General features: G+C 42.2%; 1 protein-coding gene across 2 annotated transcripts; it reads left to right on the plus strand.

Moving 5' to 3' along the window:
* The first annotated feature begins 144 nt into the window (after nucleotides 1-144).
* colgalt2b (collagen beta(1-O)galactosyltransferase 2b) lies at nucleotides 145-21,331 on the plus strand. 2 transcript variants are annotated; one of them, XM_077584555.1, is made up of 12 exons: nucleotides 145-427; nucleotides 7,103-7,213; nucleotides 7,651-7,768; nucleotides 7,956-8,090; nucleotides 9,789-9,993; nucleotides 12,013-12,132; nucleotides 13,690-13,763; nucleotides 13,854-13,960; nucleotides 14,266-14,398; nucleotides 15,153-15,280; nucleotides 15,354-15,560; nucleotides 19,421-21,331. In XM_077584555.1, exons 1-12 carry the CDS (start codon nucleotides 198-200, stop codon nucleotides 19,692-19,694), a joined length of 1,842 nt encoding a protein of 613 aa, XP_077440681.1. In that variant the 5' UTR covers nucleotides 145-197; the 3' UTR covers nucleotides 19,695-21,331. The 2 variants fall into 2 exon arrangements, with proteins under 2 accessions (XP_077440681.1, XP_077440682.1); XM_077584556.1 differs by lacking the exon at nucleotides 145-427 and adding an exon at nucleotides 6,696-6,920.
* Nucleotides 21,332-21,600: the final 269 nt, after the last annotated feature.

The following is a 21,600-nucleotide window of genomic DNA, read 5'->3' on the forward strand; positions in this document are numbered from 1 at the left end:
CACGGGCCAGGTCGATCCACAAGTCCTCTTATATCTCAAAAGTGTCTGAGTGGCTTCAAGGTGAAGGTGTGACAGGAGTCTCTCTCACGCCCTCCCTCTCGCTCACGCGCACTCACACCCTCCACTCTTCAGTCAGGACGTCGTTGAGTCCGGGAGGGTCCAGCAGCTGCAGCAGCACAACCAGGAAAGCCGACGAGATGCGCGCGCCTCTGCTGCTGTTGGCCGCCCTGTGCGCTCTGCGAGCCGGGGCGGGCTCGGAACCGGTGACCCTGGTGCAGGAGGCGGACGCGAGCCCCGCGCGTGAGTCGGCCTTGCTCCGGCCCAAAATCCTGATCGCCATCGTGGCTCGTAACGCGGAGCACAGCCTCGCTCAGCACCTGGGATGCATCGAGAGGCTGGACTACCCCAAGGAGCGCATCGCTATCTGGTCAGTGCGACACTTTGCTGCGCCGCCTTAGCATTATTGTTGGCATTGTTTATATTATTATTATTACTATTACAAGAAGTTAGAATTTTAGCATGAACACGAAAGCGCCGCGCCGGAGTCCAACTGTGCACAGAGGCGGCCATAAAGCAGCAGGTAAACTCTCATTAGTGCATTATAAAGAGACAATATAATCATAAAACGCGACCGGGGTGCTTGAAAGGAGACATTAAGTTGCTTTGACAGCAGGATTAAAAGAGAAGGAGGAGGGAGGGGGTGTTAGTAGTGGGACGAAGTCATGCGTGTCCAAAAGTGAGTCGAAGCTGCTCACTTTGGATCACATGGAAAGTCAACGGGGAGGTCAGTTTATTAGGTACACCCGGGCAGTCTAACGTGAAATAAATAAAGATTAAATAAATATTGAGGTGAATGAAGTGAGCTTTCTTATTTGTTGTAGAGTCGCCAGTCCAACAAAAAAACAAAAACAAACATGCAACAGAGAAACTTAATGATGACGTCACGCTGACGTCACGTCGTATGAGTTACGGCGCCGTCAAGTCAAGTACGAGCGTGACAGTCAGTTAGTATTTTGGCCCTCTGCCGCACTTTGGGCTTGTCACGGCTTTTTATCTCCCGCTTCAGGCGGCGGCGATGTCTTTGTGTGCGTTTCCCGTCTCTGTGTTGTTTCCATCTGTGAGACGTCGGCATGAAAAGTGGCGGAACGCTGAGAAAAACTCACTGGGCCGTCAAGGAATGCGGTAAATAGCAAAAATGCTCAGCAGTATTTGGAGTGCTGTCAACCAACGACACATCGAGGCTCATTATTTAGCGATTTTTAAAAAATAAAATAAAATGAGTTTGCGCACTTCCAGTGTAGTACCACAATTTGCCACAACACGCCAGGCAGCACTGAGCTTTACTGAAAAAGTTCCTGCTTAATTAATAAAAAGAAGAAGAAGCAGAAGCTATCCTCTTAATGCTAGCGTGCATATAAAGTCTACACACTTTTCAAATGCCAGGTTTTTGTGATGGAAAAAAAAAGATTAATTATTTTAAAATCTTTTTCCACCATTAATGTGACCAATATAACCTCAGTTAAAGTAGAAAATCTTTTCAAGAAGGGTAGTAAAAATAAACACCTGAGATAATGTTGTCGAACAAGTGTACACACCCTATTCAAAGTGGTGATGATTCCAACTCATGTTAGATGGGAGTCAGCACACACCTGCCAACACTTAAATTGCCTCTGATTACCCCCCCCCCCCCCCAAAAAAAAAAGTTAAGCTGTCCATGGAGGCTTTTCCTGACATGTATCAAGTCACACTTTAACACGGGGTGTAGATGTTAATGATGATATTAATAATTTATATCGAGTTCTTGATTTTTATTGAAATGTGTGTTCCATTAGTCATATTGTCCACCTGTGACGCAACATTTTTGGAACTCTCCAAAAGGAAATTCAAAATTCCGATTGACATTTTGCACCTGCCTTTTATTATCCCATAATCATGGCAGGAAAATGCTTCAAATTGCTCTTTGTGGATCAGTTGGATTTCAACTGGATTTGCATTCAAAAAGTAGCCTGCAGATCCGTCACACGCATGGAAGGCTCCCATAAAAACAATTAGTTTACATTATGCTGAGTCACACAAAGAGACATGCAAACCAGATGTGCACGACTATCGAGACAGGATACGCGCTTAGACTTTGTTGTGTAACATCATTCCGATTATGAATAATAATGGAAAATATTAAAATACCCGCAAAATGTTCAGTGTGTTTAATTTTGATACGTATGAGTGAAATGAACAATCCTACTGTCATTTATAGCAGTGGTGCTTTGGCACCCTCTAGTGGTACACAGAAGAATTACTGAAATTAATGGGATTTATTTTTTAATCTAGTACAGCTAAATTTGTAAGTAAAATACATTTGTAGTTAATTTCTTTTTGAAACTTATTTAGGTAACATTTTCTTTTCGACTTTTATCTACAATACATTTTAAATGAATTCAATCACAATTAAGTACATTTTAAAGGGCAATGTTAATGTTTCAATGGCTTACAATGTTTTTTTTATTTTGTATTTTTTTAGTCTCTTATTTTTTCCCCCCCAGAGCTGTTTATATAACTAAAAGTATATATCAGGAAAAATACATAATACATTTGAATTAAATCTAAAAATACTAACTTTAACATCTAATTAATATCTGGTGGCCATTTGTTAGTCGCCATAGCTATGTCGAGCATAAAAATATAAACAAGAAACAATTTTAACGTGAGCGGAGGACCTTCATTTAGTCAGGCCATAGCCTTGTCTAATAGAAATAAAGGGCTTTGCTGCCATCTTGTGGCATGCATAGGCAATTACAAACCATACTTGGCTCCCGTCACTTACGGATTTTTGGTATGCATGGCAAGGCTCTGTCAATAATCTTTGTACTTATCTAACGTGAAGCAGCATGTGGCTCATTATCCATGATTATTCACAGATTTTCAATACAACTTTTGCAATGTGTTTTCTTTCAATCTAGCATTGTTGGAAAAAAACTTGCCCAAATTCATGGCACGTTGTCTTTGAACCAACACAGCAGGAGTGCAAAATGTACCCCAAAGCTTGCCTGCGTTTTCACGACTTTGCCGCAAGACAGCGTGAACATGTCGTCTTATTTGACAATGTGGCTCAAAGTCACTCATGTTCCTTTTGCCAAAGTGCGACTTCACAAACGAATCCTCTGTAGCCCCCTCAAGACAAAAGTCTTTATGGGAGAGTTTAATTGGCATTTATTTGCCGACGTGGCATAAACAAAAAACAATCGATGACATCCCAGAGCTTGATTAGTGGCCTGTTTGTGTTTCTTCTCTTTCGCTGGCCTGCAGGAGGAAACCGAATTTTGTGGCTTTGCTTGTTTTGGGGCAGAATTCCAAAGACTGGCAACCTGGTGCTGCTTTTGGTTTCACTGTTTTCATACAAGTCGGGATAAACAGTAGAGCTTCACTTTGTATTAGGGAAGGATGCCATTTTTCGAGTTGTATCCCTTGTTTGTCTCATTCCGTCTGATACCTTCAATGCCGCGTGTTTTTCCCAGCGCTCAGCCTTTTATATGCACTTCAATGGAGTTGGGGCGTAACCTTGAATGTGACTACTGAATGTCACACTTGAGCGCAAGTCCACTTTTTGTTGACGCTGAAACTCATGAGGAATTTGTCGCTCTTTTTCTTCTCAGTCTTCGTGGGAAAGACGTTCAAATATCGAGCGTATTTTTTGCAAGATTGTGCTGAGATTCGGGGAAACGAGAAAATGATGTGGACATGGCCACTGAATGTGCTGAAGCTACGTCCTGCTCAACTGTCAATCAAATATCACCTCCACAACCTACTTTGTCTAGCATCTTTCTGATGCACGCTTGAGCCGGGAAAATATCCCACACTTTTCCATGTGACGATGAGGCACTCTAAAGCGGTCACACAACATGTCAACACACTGGTCGTCACATCAGACTTTTAAATGTTTTTCTTTTTTTACCTCGTTTTAAACTTCCCTCTGTGATATGCGTGCACTCAAGGCTGACAACGAGGCGCTCTAAAATGGCCACACCAGCCAGAAGCCTTGGTATGCTAACTGTCGGTCATGTCAGACTTTTAACATGTTTTTTAAACGTTGCTCTTCCCCCTTCTCTCTGTGACATGCATGCACTCATGGCTAACAACGATGCACTCTTGGCTGTCATGTCAGGCATTTCATTTTATTTTTTTAATCCACTCTCCCACTTTCTATTTGTGACTTCCGCACACTCACGGATGAGGCACTTTAAATCGGCCACACTAGCGCCAAGCTTATGTCAGCACACTGGTTGTCACATCAGACTTTTTGACTCTTTTTTTTTTTTTTTTACCTCACTTTAAACTTCCCTCCGTGATGTGCGTGCACTCATTGCTGATAACGAGGCGTTCTAAAATGGCCACGCCAACCAGAAGCTTAGTATGCTAACTGTCAGTCACGTCGGACTTTTAGCATTTTTTTTTTTAACATTACTCTTCCACCTTCTCTCTGTGGCATGTATGCACTCATGGCTAACAACGATGCACTCTAAAGTGGCCACGCCAGCGACCAAACTCCTATTAACATCTTGGCGGTCACGTCAGACTTTCCCCCCAAAAAAAAAATATTCCTTGAAGGGTCAAGAGAGTTGTATTAGATGCAGGTTCGAAAAGGTGAGGCCCATGGGCACGTGTTGTCCAGATGTTGATTATATACGAAGACAGCAAAGGAAATGGGAAAGTAACTAAAACGCCTTCAGGGTGCAGAATAATGAGGCTACAGTTTACTATCAATCTTTAAAACGAGGCTGAGGGGACGTCACGTGTTACATGGCGAGATCAGCACATGTGAAAACGATATTACAAATTTCTATTCCCTTTATTTTTTCTTGGATGCACTGCTTTTAGTATATGAGGAGGTTCGATTATTATTTTTTTGTCCAATCAGATTTCCGCCTCCATGTGTTGCCACGTCAATGTAATCTGCCCAGGGCCTTCACAATCAGACCAGCTGGCCTAATTAAATTAAACTATTATACCCCAAAATATTTATTTATTTTTAATTTAAGAAATAACCAAACTAATTATGAAACATTTAAATTTTAAGTGACATTTTTGTTGCATGTATTTCATAATATACAACTGGCTTTTCAAGAAGAAAAAAAAATCTGACACGGATGTTATTATTGTGACTTTCACCACAAAATGTTTTCTAGCGCCCCGACGGCATCACATCCACTTGGGATAAAACTGCATATTTGTGTTTGCCATTTGACAGCGATGCTTCATTACAGATGCAAAAAGCAGCAATGAAGAAGGAGGCAGATGTCACCGTGTTAGTCATCGTGGAAAGTCACAGTGTGTGCTCGCTCGGAGGGCTGAGAGGGGAAAGGGCCGTCCGTGCGCACACGTGCACGTGCGGGCGGGCAGGCAGGCAGGGTGTGCGTGGGGAAAAACAAAAGATGAGCCACTGAGGAGAAGCTGCACTAAAAAGTCAGTGAAAAAAAACCACATTCAAAACATGAGAACAAAGCTAGCTAAGCTAATTTGATTTCCTCATAGTGAACCCACATCTACCATCCTTAAGTTTATCTACCCGGTCAGTCGGTGTGCTTTGGAGCTCGAGCTTTTCCCGACACGTACACGATTGTTTGCAGCAACGAGTGGACTTTAGTGGTCACGCACTAGAGTGGTTCGGATCCTATTTGGCCGACGATACTTTTTGTGTTCGCCTTGGTTGCCCCACTGTTGTATGGTGTTCCACAGGGTTCAATGTTGGGGCCCCTGCTGTTTTTATTGGGTTTTTGCATGATATTTATATGCCGATGAAAGTCAGATGTATGTTCCGCAAAGCAAAAAGGATACTTTCTCCTTAAGGCCTGTCTGGAGGAAATCAAAGCCTGAGTGGCACTAATCTTCTTACAGCTCACCTGCAATGCACTTTATTTTGGAGTCAGCCAGTCCATACAAAAATAACATTGGGTAATGTGCCAACAACAACAACCTGACACGTGCATTTTTTTTTACTACTTATCACCAAATTACAGACCCTGGCACTCACTAGTAAAATAACGTGCGCCTAAAGCAGCTGTCAAGACGCCACCGCTCGCTTGTCATTTGCCGGCAATTCTGAAGAATAACACGTCTATTAGCAAATGACAAGTTTCTCTTACCTGGAAGTGTGCACACACATAAACACGTAAGCACACATTTGGTTTGGTGGAGTTTTCCACTGCTCGCCGCTCTAACTCTCTTCCAAAGTCTATTTTGGACTGTGTAGACGCGCATGCATCACACTTGGAGGGCCTTGATTTTTATTTAGTGTATTGACGGGGTGGCAAATTTTGGGGATCTGTCTGTCTGTCTAGCCATCCATCCATCCATCTATCTGTCTGTCTGTCTGTCTGTCTATCTGGCTGGCTGGCTAGCTTGCTAGCTAGCTGTAGATCTGGCTGTCTGGCTAGCTGTAGATCTTTCTAGCTAGCTAGCTAGCTGTCGATCTGCCTAGCTAGCTGTCTAGCTAGCTATCAATCGATCTATCTATCTATAGATAGATAGCCAGCTACCTAGCAAGCAAATATCATTTTATAATCCATAGTCAATGTAGTTGTCTCCTTTCATCCAAATTTATGTACCGTATGTATTTCCTGAATAGCCCAAAGCTAGAACGTGTCACTTCCTGTCTTATAGCAGCACATGTATGTGTCTCACTAGAGCGCGTTAGCGGTTGAAGAAGCGCGTGTGTCAACTCATTACTACAGTACAGACAGCGTCAGGTGTTGCCGACTTTTACTGGCGCAGAATGAAATAACAACAAGCAGTCATCACGCGGCGCCTTCCTTCTGCATGACTGAACACGCACACACATGTACACACACATGCACGTGTACAAGCTTGTTGGTACATGCTTTTGGTTTTAACGCGCATACCCAAACTCACCTCATGCAAAAGGCAAGGTAAGGTTTATTTGTGTTGTAGCGATTCCATAGTGATTCACAAATTTCAAAGAAATAACAGGATTCACGTTCAGATCAATCCTAACATCAAAGGTCAAATCGAAAGAGCAAAATGACGAAACACACAACTCTCGTAATGCAAGCGAGTCATCGGCTCTAACCGTATGTCGGTGTCGTTTCAGGGCCGCCACCGACCACAACACGGACAACACCACGGCCATTTTGCGAGAATGGCTGAAGAACGCTCAGCGCTTCTACCATTACGTGGAGTGGAGGCCCATGGAGGAACCCAGGTCAGCAGTCGTTAGTTTTGCCATTTTCATTTCAATTACTTTCTATTTCGTTTTGAGTTTTCTTTTCTTTCTTTCTTTTTTTATTATTCATTTTTTTCAAAAAATACTTCAATTTAGTTTTGCATTTATTAGTTTTAGTTTTTATTTATTTATTTTGTGTAGTTCTTTTTTTGAGAAAAAAACATGAAACACTGAAAGTATTGTAAAAAAAAAAAAAAAAAATCTCCAAAAATAATATTTTAAAAACAACCATCCACAAATCAAATATAGGTACTGTATAAAAGCCTACTGACTTTGAAATAGAATTAGTGCAACATATAATACTGCTTCTAAAGTTAGCTAATATCTAAAAGCTAGCATGTTGTCGCTTTCCATTCCTTATTTTCCAAGTTACCAACTTCTAAAATATTATTATTATTATATATATTGTATTTTAGGTCCTACACAGACGAGTGGGGTCCAAAGCACTGGCCTGCGTCCAGGTTCAATCACGTGATGAAACTGAGGCAGGCGGCGCTGAAGGCGGCCAGGGAACGCTGGGCCGACTTTATACTGGTAGGAGAAAGATGCCGTGTTGTCAGTGCAAGAACTCTGTTGAGTTTTGCAGAAATTCCCATCCAGCATCACAATAACTGACTTTTGACTAATGCTTTCCCTGGCCAAGCTCTAAACTTAATTTATTGCAGGTCTCAGTAATAGTAATAATAGTAATCGGTCTCTGTTTGGGTTTTTCTGTTTGTAGTTTGTAGACAGCGACAACCTCCTAACCAACCCGCGTGTGCTCAACCTGCTCATTGCTGAGAATCTGACGGTGGCCGCCCCCATGTTGGAGTCCCGCTCCTTGTACTCCAACTACTGGTGCGGCATGACCCCACAGGTACAGCCCAGACATCCGTCCGTTCGTCCATTTCTCCATTTCTCCATCATCCATCCAATTAGACCTCCAACTATTCATCCATTCATCATCCGCTCATCTGTCCGTCATCCACCCATCATTTTTCCATCATCCATCCAGCCACCCATCCATCCGACCGTCCATCTAACCATCCGTCCGTCCATCCATCTCTCCAGCCATCCACCCGTCCATCCATCCAGCCACGCATCCGTCCATCCATCTATCCACCTGTCCATCCTTCCATTCATCTGTCCATCCAACGTGCATCCTCATCCACCCATCCATCTAACCGTCCGTCCTTCCATCCATTCTTTCATCCTTCCATCCGTTCGTCCATCCATCCATCTCTCCATCCACCCACCCGTCAGTCTTTCCATTCATCTGCCCATCCAACCCTCCATCATCCACCCACCCATCTGTCCATCCAACCATCCATCAACCACCAATCCATCTATCCGTCCGTCCGTCCTTCCATCCATTCTTTCATCCTTCCATCTATTCGTCCGTCCATCCATCCATCTCTCCATCCATCCACCCTTCAGTCTTTCCATTCATCTGTCCATCCAACCCTCCATCATCCACCCACACATCCGTCCATCCATCTGGCCATCCATCCACCAGTCCATTCTTCCACTCATCTGTCCATCCAACCATCCATCAACCACCAATTTATCCATCCATCCATCCACCCATTCATCCGTCCATCCATCCACCAGTCCATCCTTCCATTCATCTGTCCATCCAACCATCCATCAACCACCAATTTATCCGTCTGTCCATCCATCCATCCACCCATTCATCCGTCCATCCATCTGGCCATCGATCCACCAGTCCATCCTTCCATTCATCTGTCCATCCAACCATCCATCAACCACCAATTTATCCGTCCACCCATTCATCCGTCCATCCATCCACCAGTCCATCCTTCCATTCATCTGTCCATCCAACCATCCATCAACCACCAATCCATCCGTCTGTCCATCCATCCATCCACCCATTCATCCGTCCATCCAACCATCCATCAACCACCAATCCATCCGTCTGTCCATCCATCCATCCACCCATTCATCCGTCCATCCATCCGCCAGTCCATCCTTCCATTCATCTGTCCATCCAACCATCCATCAACCACCAATTTATCCATCTGTCCATCCAACCATCCATCAACCACCAATTTATCCGTCTGTCCATCCATCCATCCACCCATTCATCCGTCCATCCATCCACCAGTCCATCCTTCCATTCATCTGTCCATCCATCAACCACCAATCCATCCATCTATCCATCCATCAATCCACCTGTCCATCCTTCCATTCCTCTGTCCATCCATCATCCATCCATCATCTGTCCATCTATCCGTTTTCCATTTGTTCATACGAAGTTAAAATAGCATCTGCGGTGTGGGCCCTCCAATGTAACTCTCGTCACACAAAAACTCACTTAATGTAACTCGATTAGCCGTGCCTGCAGATTGAGGCGCAAGGATGATGTAATCGAAATGCGAATGTTTTTGTGTCACATTTGTGTAGCAACAGCGCTAACGCAATAAAACACGCATCAAATGAACCATAAAAACGACGGAGGGTTATAAAGTGTACCGTATATATCACAATATCAAACAGCACAACATTCATCCATCCATCTTCTCATACGACAAAAACAAACGATTCTGTGGTTCAGGGCTACTACAAGAGAACCCCGGACTACCAGCCAATCAGGGAGTGGAAGCGTCTGGGCTGCTTCCCGGTCCCGATGGTGCACAGCACGTTCCTGCTGGACCTGAGACGGCAGGCCAGCCGGGAGCTCGCCTTCTACCCGCCTCACCCCGACTACAGCTGGGCTTTCGATGACATCATGGTGTTTGCGTTCTCCGCACGTCAGGCGGGTGAGTCGGAAGCTCGCGGCAAACGAGCACATTTGGAGCCGGCCCGACGATTGTATTGAACGTCAGGCTCCGGTCCAAGTGGCAAAAGTGCTTAAAGAGAAAAACAGATACTTGCACTTACATGTACTTAGTCACTTCCCACGACTGCTTAACAGTGAGCTGCTTTTTATTTGTTTACTCATTGTCTCCATCAGCGTGTTTGGCTTATAACAAAGAAGACTTTGTAGCATGAGTGAAAGCAGATAGATGACCAAAACCATGTGTACGCATTGTTTGTGTGTGTGTGTGTGCTGTTAAACAAGCAAACACAACCTTGGAGATTTCCATTTCATAGACTTGACAAAGAATGTGTTGCGTTTGCCTGCCAGTTTGTTGAATCACAGATTTGGCTCGCAGGGTCACAGGTTTGCAGTGGTGGGCCGCGCATTTGGTAACCGCTTGCCCGACTTAACCCACCTCGTGATACCGCCGCCATCGCGTCGCAATGAGAGAAATCCTGCTCGCTGCTTGATGAAGCACCCCCCCCCCCCCCAAAATGCTCAAGGGAACATTTTTGCAGCTGTGCAATTAGCATGTGTAGTGGCCTGCGCGTTGCATGAAGGACAAGGTTGCCACAGGGGCATTAAATTCTTGTGGATAGAGTGTCATGGAATTTGATCGTCCTTGTTGTTTTCAAGGCTTCAGAATTACTCAGATAAAAGTTTTAAAGGGTAAAATGCTTGGAATTTGGCTCAGTATAAAAAAAAAAAAAGCAAGTACAATGAATAGTTTGATTCCAGTAAATACTGATTCATTAATTATTGTTAGATTAACTCTTTGACTGCCAAAAACGTTAAATAACGTTTAGTTAAATCCTAGGGAGGAGTGCCAAAGACGTTAAAAGACGTTTGTTTCAAAACAGAGGTGAAACTAACCATTTTCTATTGTTGATTACTGAAAAACGGAATAAGGTAGAAACAAACTTTTTTTTTCTGATGAAAGATGAGAGTCCAATCTTTCATTTGGTAGTATGTGTGTTTCCATAGTCCAAACACATAATTTTCTGTGGACCTTGAAAGATCAGTCAAAATGCTTAAATCGGCTGGCACCCACGGCATCCCTTTTCTGAAAACGTCTGGCAGTCAAAGAGTTAAATACCTATTTGTTGATAATGGATTAAAATGAATAATTTTTTTTTTCAAAATTTTCAAACACAGATGAATAAATTAGTTACATGAATTAAAAGTAAAATGCTGTTACATAGTAATGAATTAATCAAAATAAATGTGTAAACGTAATTAATTTGAATTAAATTCAATTTCTATCAATTAATAATCATTATATGCATTCTAATTTTTTAATTAAATGAATAACATTCCATAATGAAATACACAATAAATTAAATACATACTCATTAATAACCAAATAAAAAAAATGCATTCAATTTGTATTATTTTAAGTTAAATTAAATACATGCACTTTTATTTGACTAAAATGTGAATCAAATTAAATAAAAAATAAAAATTAAAAATCTATTCACTATAACTACTCTAAACACGGCATTCTGATTAAAATTGTGCTTATGGAATATGAATGAGGCAGCAGAATCCACCCGTTTGATCCATCCCAGGGGGCGGCCATTTTGTCTTCCACAGTGCCTAAGGGCTCAGCTTGCGAACATCCCATAAACCAAACCGAGAAAACAGGTGAGCCCTGATAGGTCGCTTCACTGTGTCCTTTGGCACCGTGATGTCATTTTCAGTCGGAAACAAGTGGCAGTACAAGACAAAATGTCCGCCTCCTGAGATAGGTGGATTTTACTGCTTAATTCGTATTCCACAATATGAATCAGAATGCTGTGTTTAGACTAGTGCGGGCGCAAAGAACATTTCTGACTTGTCTTTTGCTTTTAAATTTGAACCCGACCTTCCAGTATAGTCCTAATTAAGATTCAATGTAAAGTATATCAAAAAGTTAAAATTATCCTCAAGTCAAAATTGTTGTGTGCGCGTGTTTTTGTGTGTGTATGTTGTCCTCCAGGTGTGCAGATGCACGTGTGTAATAAAGAGCACTACGGCTTCCTCCCCGTCCCCCTCAAGGCGCACCAGAATGTCGAAGACGAGCGCGAGAGTTTCATACACACCATCACGGAGGCCTTGAGTGAGTTGACACACACACACGCGCACACAAACACACACAGTGTACACACGCTTTCCAGCAATCTGTCACGCCTCACGGTGCCTCCCCCCTCGGCCTGTTCCCCTTGACTTCCAGTGGCGTCTCTGATTGCAGCCTCAATTCACCCGCTTCGTCTTTCTGTCTTTTCCTTTTTGCTTTTCTGTCCTCCCGCCGCTTGCTATCCCGCAGAGCCCAACACATGACTTGAACAAGAAATACTAAATCGTGGCCACTTTTTTGCTCTCGGGTGCTCACAAAATGTTCATTGCGGCCAGAGCAAACACACAAACACTTGGTTTTGTCAAAAGTAAAATAAACGGGAAAATACATACTGTACAGTGGCTATAAAAAGTCTACACACCCTGCCATGTTCAAATCCCAAGTTTTTGTGAGATTAAAAAAATAGACTACGGTAATTAATAAAGATAAATAAATCCCACCATTAAAACTCATTCACTCCCAGCCATTTTCACTGAAGCAACCCCCTTCGCTCATAGCTGTTTTACTGGATTTTGACTGATTTTGCAAGGCCCACAGAATATTGTGTTCTATTGCTCTAAAAACATGGAACCTACCAAAAGAAAGATTAGAGTCTCTTCTTTCATCGGGAAACAAAAGTATATTTCCATTTGTTTCCGTTTTGCATCAGTTAGCATTAGACTATAGCTAGGTTTCATCATTATTCACAAATCTCAAAATATGTTTAGAACGGTTGGTAAATGATTTTTTTTTCAACATGGCCCTGGTTGATCTCTTTTGCTCTGCTGCCACCTGCTGGCCGTTTTTTTTATAATAACTACCATTTCTTCAACCGTTTTGTGCAGTTGAGAGGCTGCTTCAAAGCCTTCTGTATGCTCTAGCATCCATTTTTTTAAACGTATAAATACATAAAAAATAGAACATATTTATACGTTTTTGGTAACAAATGAGTTAATGTGGCATTTAATCTATAACTCAATTAAAAATAAAATAAATAATGTGATTGCATATGTGTTCACACCCTTGTAAATGGGGATGGAGCTGTGTTCACAATGAACCAATCACGTTCAACCATCTTAAATGGGAGTCAGCACACACCTGCCACCATTTAAAGCGCTTCTGATTAATTTCAGATGTTCTCGTTGGATTTTTATGACATTTTGATTTGCTTTTGAGTGAAACTCGTATGTTAAAACTGCGGCTATTTCAAACTTGTCATTTCATCCAGATTTTCCCACGTGTTTAAATAGAACTAGCACAAAACATTCAGGCGTCAGGAAAAAAAATCAGGAAAGCCTACTAAATTAGTGATTGGATGAATTCCGAACGCAGCCACATCCCCAGTTGTAAGAGGGTGTGCGCACTTTTGCAACTACATTATCTCAATTGCTTATTTTTACTACCCCACTTGAAAAATTTTTTTTACAGGTTATAGGCCACATTAATGGTGTATTTATTTTTATTTTTTTAGTTTATCGTCATCTCATTGTTCATATCGGAAAATGTAACGATAAATGGTGAATCACTGTTTATGGGTACATCTCTCTTTGTGCCCCACAGTTGACCACGATATTGAGCCTTCTGACCGCCTGTCCTCTCCGCCACCGCCGCAGGACACGATGGGTTTCGATGACGTAAATGACTTTTTGCCTTTCAAAATGACTTCTCTTGCGGTCTTTCAACTGCCTCACCACGTAGCGAATGTGTCATGTGTTTGTGTTTAGATCTTCCTGATAAATCTGAAGCGTCGGCTGGACCGAAGAAGCCGGATGTTGAAAACAATGTCGGCGCTGGGCATGCACGCCACGCTCTCGGCCGCGGTGGACGGCAAGTAGGTCTACGTCTTCATCTCAAACCTTTGACCAGCTTGTTTTGTGAATGGACCGACTGGTAACTATTATATTGTGTATGCGATTGATCTGATCAATGTTTGAGCAGTGCGTATGTGAATGGAAATTCGCATGTTGACTTTTTGTGTTGACTCTTTTCTCATCTAGTTCTCCAAACTCTCAACTTCCTATCCACTTCTCTCGCTTAAATCCTTCTCCTCCTAGCATACATGCTACGACACGCAGCAGCTGACTAACAGTTTTTCGAGTAAGTGACTAAGCGTGACTTCTTCTCTTAACCTCTCAGAGCTCTGAACACATCCCAACTGCAGGCGCTGGGAATCGAAATGCTGCCCGGCTACAAGGACCCGTACTCGGGCCGGGTCCTGACCAGAGGCGAGATCGGCTGCTTCCTTAGTCATCACTCCATATGGAGCCAGGTGAGAGTAGCGAAGGGCTACGAGCGGGTCAGACAAAGTCAACTACCGGATCCCAAAAGAAAAACACATCAGGCCACCATCCAAAGAAATTCAAGAGCGGACGAGAAGCAAAGTGACTAACGTCTGTCAGTCTGGAAATGGTTGCTATGCTATTTCCAAGACTTTGGGACTTGAATGAAGCATGGTTAGAACTATTATCCGCGATTGGAGAAAACAGTAGTGAACCTTCCCAAGAGTGCCACAACAGCTCATCTAGGAGCTAACAAAAGAACCACAAGCTAACTTGACAGAAGCTTGCTTATGACATCCATGGGAGACTTCCAGGCAAAAAAAAACATTGACAAAAAAAACACATAGTCTTATATCAATTCTGTACAAAGTATCTTGATAATCCCTAAAACCTTTAATGAAAACAGTTGCAAAAAGTAAAACTTTTGGGAAGGTCTGGGGTAAAAAGAGCAGGTGGTCGTTTGATGGTCCGGGGCTGCTATGTTGCTTCAGGACCTGGACGACTTGTGATTAATGGAAAAAATGAATGTCTACTAGAAAATCCCACAGTTGAACATCCAGCCATCGTCTTGCGTCCTCAAATCAAGGTCAAACTCATAGCAGGACAAAAGTATTTTTTGTGTGGCCAAGTCAAAAGCCAGATTAAGAGTCCCCAATCAGTATGAATGAGTTTTTCAAAGTTTTTCGGAACTCAGGATGGTACCTGTCGCAGCATGTCTACCAAGCCAACATTTTGGATCCACAGGTGGTGGAACGCGGCCTTCAGAAAGTTCTTCTTCTAGAGGACGACGTGAGGTTCGAGCCCCGCTTCAAACGACGTCTGCAGGCCATCATGGACGACGTGGACAAAGCCCAGCTGGACTGGGACCTCATGTAAGAATGAACCACGTTGACAAATAGGAGTTTGGAAGAATCAATTTGAGATTTTGTCCTTCTGTACTTTAAGCTACGTGGGGCGCAAGCGCATGCAAGTGCAGCAGCCCGAGCGCTCGGTGGACGGCGTCAACAACCTGGTGGAGGCCGACTACTCCTACTGGACGCTGGGCTACGTGCTGTCGCTGCAGGGAGCCAGAAAGCTACTGGACGCCGAACCCTTCATGAAGATGCTGCCGGTCGATGAGTTCCTGCCCGTCATGTTCAACAAACACCCCAAGTAAGGCCTTTGTATATATTTTTTAGAGTAAACCAATGCCTCCCACATTTTCATTGGTCAATTATTGTTAATTTTGTTTGCGTAAGAGAGGCTGCATCCTTGAAGTCGCTTTTGAATGTGCCGTGTAAAAATTTCACAGGGTGTAAAAACTTTGTGATTTCTCAAAGAGGTAATCAGATGAGATTTTGGGGTTAATTTGATCTACTGTATAAAAAACACACCAGTGTGTACTTTTCCTTGTACAAATTTCACCCAATCACTTCAGGTGTGCCCCAGGGCTCCATCCTGGGGCCCCTGCATTTCATCTTCTACCTCTCTCTCCTCTCGCACCCTTTTCTGTACTTCCAACTCTAACTCTACTGCAAACCCAAGATTTCACTTCCTACCACCTTCTTCACCTTCTACTTATCAGAAATCAACACCTGGTTCACTTTGAACTTAATGAAGCCAAACCGTCGCAAAACTAAAGTTCTCCGTTGCTACAAAATCTACGTACATCATACAAAGTTGACCGTTTTTAATTGCTTCTCCCTCTGCCTCGGTACTTTCTGTTCTCAAGTTGCTATCTTGCTACATGTTAGCATAACAACTGTTAGCATCTTAGCGTCATATCTATCATGATTGGAAATAGTAAGAAAATACTTTCAGGTGTGCCTCAGGGCTCCATCCTCTCTCTCTCCTCTCGCACCCTTTTCTGTACTTCCAACTCTAACTCTACTGCAAACCCAACATTTCACTTCCTCCCACCTTCTTCACCTTCTACTTATCAGAAATCAACAATGCTACAAATGCTACAAAATCGACATTATACAAAGTGGACAGTTTTTAATGCTTCTCCCTCTGCCTCGGTACTTTCTGTTCTCAAGTTGCTATCTTGCTACATGTTAGCATCTTAGCGTCGTATCAATCATGATTGGAAATAGTAAGAACATACTTTCAGCGTTGATTTTTCGAGACAGCGTAATACAGCGAACAGAAGGCAAGCGAGTGTGTTCATGTTACATTCATAAACACAAACATGGAAGACGCTTTTAGACAAGCTCGGCGAACGCAAATATTGACTGATGACTCCAAATAGACGCGTGCAGGTGCACTACACTCTTACATAAGCAGTCAGCAGGTGACCCGGAGCAAACCCTGAGACGTCTTTTGTTACACTTTGCACAGGCGTTTTCTACTTATAAGCTCCTCTTCTCCTATTCCAGCAAAGTGTTTTTTCTTGTCTTTTCAGTAGTGAACCCCATCTTCATGCACACACTGAACAGTGCTTGGATTGTTCTTGAAGTTGCACGTTACCTTACAGAGGACACACGGTGCCATTTGTATTTTATCTAGTACAGGGGCGGGAAAATGTCTTTGCTCCGGGGCCACATTGAGCATTTTTTTGTAGATTAGGAAAGTGTTTTGATTTCAACTATGTACGTGAAATATTTTTATAATAAATAATCATGCTTTTGTTTTGTCATGAATAGGGGTGTCAAAATGAGTGCGTTCATTTTGTGTTAATTTAAAGTTCCTTTTTTTTCTTTTCTTTTTAACGCTCGATTAATGACCGCCCCTTACTTGAAAAGCCCGTGCTGGGGGGATTCCAGTCGCAACGCAGCAGAAACGTCAACATTTTGCAGTAATAAATTGAATAATAATGCATATATTTGTGGAGACTGGGGTCAAGTTGTATTTTACAATTTTAAAAATGTGCAGAAAGTTATTTCATGTTCTTAATATGAAAAGAAAAATGCACTGAGCTGTCACCAATGTCTTACAAATGCAATTGTGCCATCTAGTGGCAGAAAAATGACCTCAACACAAATCAATATCACGCTAATTTTTTTTTTACAGTACAGCCAATCTTTTTAATTTGATGAATTATGAAATGAATGTATCAATGACTAAAAGATGCAGGGAGATTTCTATTAGTTTAACATTTTCCCTCACTTTTATGTTAACAAGAGGATGAAAATATTTTATTGTACATTTAATTGACCATTTACAACAGATATAAAATTTGCGATTAAACGTGAGTTAACTATTGAAATCATGAGATTAATTACAATGACAAATTCTAATTGCCTGACACCACTAGTTATTAATAATTAATTTAATCATAATTAGTAATCAAATTATTTAGTAAAACTGCATATGGAATATGGTTTGTTTGTCTACGTATTTGCTTGTTTACAATAAATAAATAAAAAGATAAATTGATAAAAACAAATAAATCTCGCTTTGCGTTCTTCCTCGTCCATCACACCTCTCGTGCCCTCGCATCTTCTGACCGTTTTTTTTTTTTTTTTTCCTCCTCTCTGCACCTTCTGCGTGGCTCCCCTCAACAAACGTTTCACTTTGTGCACCGGACCTGTGTCGCTCACTCCGCCCCCTCCCTCGCTTGCCTCTCTTTGAGGAATGCGGGCCGGCAAGGCTCTTCCTGCTACTCGGAGAAGGGGACAGGATTCCCATTGATAGCGGCGGCCTGGCGGTGGGGGCGGGGTAGGGATGGATGCTGTGTGTGCGTGCGTGTGTGTGTGTGTGTGTGTGTGCGTTACTATGCAAATACACAGGCATGTGTGTATAGATTACTGTGTAAATACACTGTGTATGTATTCACAATCATTCATTCACTCAATAGGGAAAGAAATGTGAATTGCGAGGCACGTGATTGAATGTATTGTTGGTAGAAAGGAAATTGAAATGAGACGGAGAGTTTTTACAGTCGACAAGAAGTGTTTGCAGTATTTTTACAATGCAAACATTGCTGTCTCTAGTTATTAATTTCTACTACTTTTTATCGCATTTGGATTCAAACTGTATCAAATGTTTCAAGGCATATTTTCTACAGAAACCTCAATTTTTTTGATCAATAAATAGATATACATACTGAACTATAGCTTTATATATACTTTTTCTCTTAAGCAATGATGCACTTTTTTGTTCGACTATTTGATTAGCATAGGTCAGGGGTCACCAAGCTTTTTGAAAAGAGCTACCGGTACCAAATTCGAAGGGCTACCAGTTTGATGCACACTTCCGAAATAATAAATGTACTTAAATTATATTTTAGTATTTTTTTTTTTTTGCCATACTATGATAAATTGTAATTGCACATCCACTTCAGTAGGTGGCAGTGGCGCTCGCATTGTCAGAGATTGTGCCAGCAGTGTTAGCTCCTCTGCAATGGTGTCCTTAACAACAATTTTATCGGCAAATTATACTATTTATAGTTGGGCTGAAGATCTAGGGGGCACAAAATCTTTTTTTTCTTCCTGTGGTGGGGGTGGGGTGGCGTCACAAAAAAAATGATCGAGAAGCGCTGTTCTAGAGTAAACAATGGGCACAATAACAGCCATAAAAACAATAGTAATAGTCACGTTTAAAAAAAATCCCTGCAAGCGTTACTTTATACAGTTTCAAACGATCACTTCTGCAACACGTCCTAGGAAATTACAATGTCCCATAATTATTAAGCTATTTTTCAGAATAGGCCTGTAGGCACCAGGTTGGAATGACGGACAAGTCTACAGCCACACTACAAACCATTTTGCCAAAAATCGCCCACGAAAACTTGGGTGAATTGGTGGAGTCCAGAGTTGAAAGCAAACATGGTGAAGTGGCATTTAGCAGTTATGCTGCATGAGAATGCAATAATCTTCCAACAGAAGTGAAACTCTATTTCGTGAAGTGAGATGAGCTGAGTTCACTACACTACTACTCAAATTTTTTTGCTCATAAGCCAAAGCAAAAAAAAAAAAAAGATGATTCACATTTCAAAACACCACCGTATAGCTCTGATGAAAATTGTGAATTGCGATATCCGTATCATCATCCACCGCCTGCTTTGTAAAGTCTTGCCGTATGGTCCTCAGCGTGGACTACATGTCGCACTACGAGCCGCGAGACCTGCGAGCCTTCTCGGTGGAGCCGCTGCTCATCTACCCCACGCACTACACGGGCGAGCCGGGCTACATCAGCGACACCGAGACCTCCACCATCTGGGACGACGAGGCCGTGGCCACCGACTGGGACCGGCAGCACGCCCGCAAGACCGCCCAGCAGGGCCGCATCCGCACCGTGGCCCAGAACAGCGTCACGGGCGACTCGCCGCCGCCCGCCGCCAGGGCCTCGCGGGACGAACTGTGAATTGGTGCACTTTGTGCCATTTTGGGGACGTTTTGAAAAGACACTTGAAGCGGAGTTACTGTATATGTACAAGACGAGGAAGTGCCTTAATTTATTCGCCTTTGGTCATTTGTGCTACCCTATTTCCTCAAATAATGGCCGTCATCCACTTAGGGCAACTAAACTAAACGCCTTCCTGAACTCTTTGACTGCCAGACGTTTTCAGAAAAGGGATGCCGTGGGTGCCAGCCGATTTAAGCATTTTGACTGATCTTTCAAGGTCCACAGAAAATTATGTGTTTGGACTATGGAAACACACATACTACCAAATGAAAGATTGGACTCTCATCTTTCATCAGAATTTTTTTTTTTGTTTCTACCTTATTCCGTTTTTCAGTAATCAACAATAGAAAATGGTTAGTTTCACCTCTGTTTTGAAAAAAACGTCTTTTAACGTCTTTGGCACTTCTCCATAGGATTTTACTAAACGTTATTTAATGTTTTTTGGCAGTCAAAGAGTTAAATAGATGCCGCCTTTTTCCTCCTGAGGGAACAGCAGACGCAATTTTAAAACTCTGACGTTAACTGCAGTGCCTATTTGAACTCTGTTGCGAACTAAAACAGCAGCACCTAAAAGAAGTCTAAGAAGTTTTTTTTCACTCCAAATTAGTTTACCGATTACTGCGGTTTTAAAAAGTCAATGTTTTAATAACCGTCAATACTGTGCGTCACCGGTAATGGGAATTTATTATATTTTCAAAGTCCCGCTGCAATATGATTGGTTGCTTGCAGAGATCGCTAAACAAGCAGCCGCTTTGAAGATAATTGGAGACCAGCATATTTCTTCTTCTCTTTCTCAACTGGGCAGAGGTGGGAGTGTGGGAAATGAAAATGAAAGCATACATGGATACCTTTTTGCTTGTATTGTCCTTTAAAAAACATAGAAGCATGGTGCCAACGGGTACTAGTTAGCCCCAAGGACAACATGAGCCAAATTGAGCAAGATCCTCCATCCGCGTCTACCCACTGCTCAAATATATTCATCTGTGGCAGTGCACATTTAGATTCCAGACAGGGAATGAGTTAGGTAGTTCGCACACCAGTAGGGAAATCCATTGCCTTTCCCCATCTGCAGTTGAGTAAATGAAAGCCCCTGACCACTATTGTTGGAAATACAGTGTTCAAATCAGACTTCTGTTGTTTTATGTTATTTAAAATAAAAATGTTTACTCATGGACAGGCATGGAACTAAAGAAACGTTAATGTCGTCTGTGAAGAAAAAAAAAGTGTCAGCACCATTTTTTTTTTGTTGTTTTTTTGACAAGCTGGTGTACACATGATTCACATATTTCAGAGTGTCACATGACCACACGCACACACACACACACCGCCCAGTTGCCTTTCTTGCCTAAGTGTAGCGTTGCAGCAGGCGGGTCCTGCTTGTTAGCAGAGCATCACTCGCACATAATGTCCGACGTGCAAAGTTAGTATTATTATATTGTTATATATTATTATATCATATTTCGGTTCATTCAAGGGAATTATTTGACATGTCATGTAAATGTTCTCAACAAACACACACTGGTTTCTTCTCCGCATCCAGGCTGGTTGGATACACTTGTGCTCATGATGAACCAATAAAACGACTTCCTCGTTTACGTTTTGTCACTCATCCTTATGAATTTTTTTTTTGCATGTGGTAAGGGGGAGTTTACAATTAAAAGAAAAAAAAACACTTTTCAACCAGCAGTTGTACACAATGGTGTGTGTGTGTGTGGGGGGGGGGGACTGTGCCTCTAATTTTTGTATGGTCGCTAACAAAATTTTCTTACACACAAGCACATCAAACAAGTCTGATTATTTTCCATGTAATATTAACTAATAACATCAGCCGGCTTTCAGCGAGCCAAGAATATTTTGGTGTTTA

This window comes from Vanacampus margaritifer, chromosome 13 (assembly GCF_051991255.1).
Source record: "Vanacampus margaritifer isolate UIUO_Vmar chromosome 13, RoL_Vmar_1.0, whole genome shotgun sequence".
In the NCBI taxonomy this organism is placed as follows: domain Eukaryota; kingdom Metazoa; phylum Chordata; class Actinopteri; order Syngnathiformes; family Syngnathidae; genus Vanacampus; species Vanacampus margaritifer.

Coding starts and splice junctions, on each gene's coding strand:
- colgalt2b (XM_077584555.1), top strand. CDS start 198: ATGCGCGCGCCTCTGCTGCTGTTGGCCGCCCTGTGCGCTCTGCGAGCC. Junction 9,994..12,012: donor GTTCTCCGCACGTCAGGCGG/GTGAGTCGGAAG, acceptor GTTGTCCTCCAG/GTGTGCAGATGCACGTGTGT. Junction 15,561..19,420: donor ATGTTCAACAAACACCCCAA/GTAAGGCCTTTG, acceptor TATGGTCCTCAG/CGTGGACTACATGTCGCACT.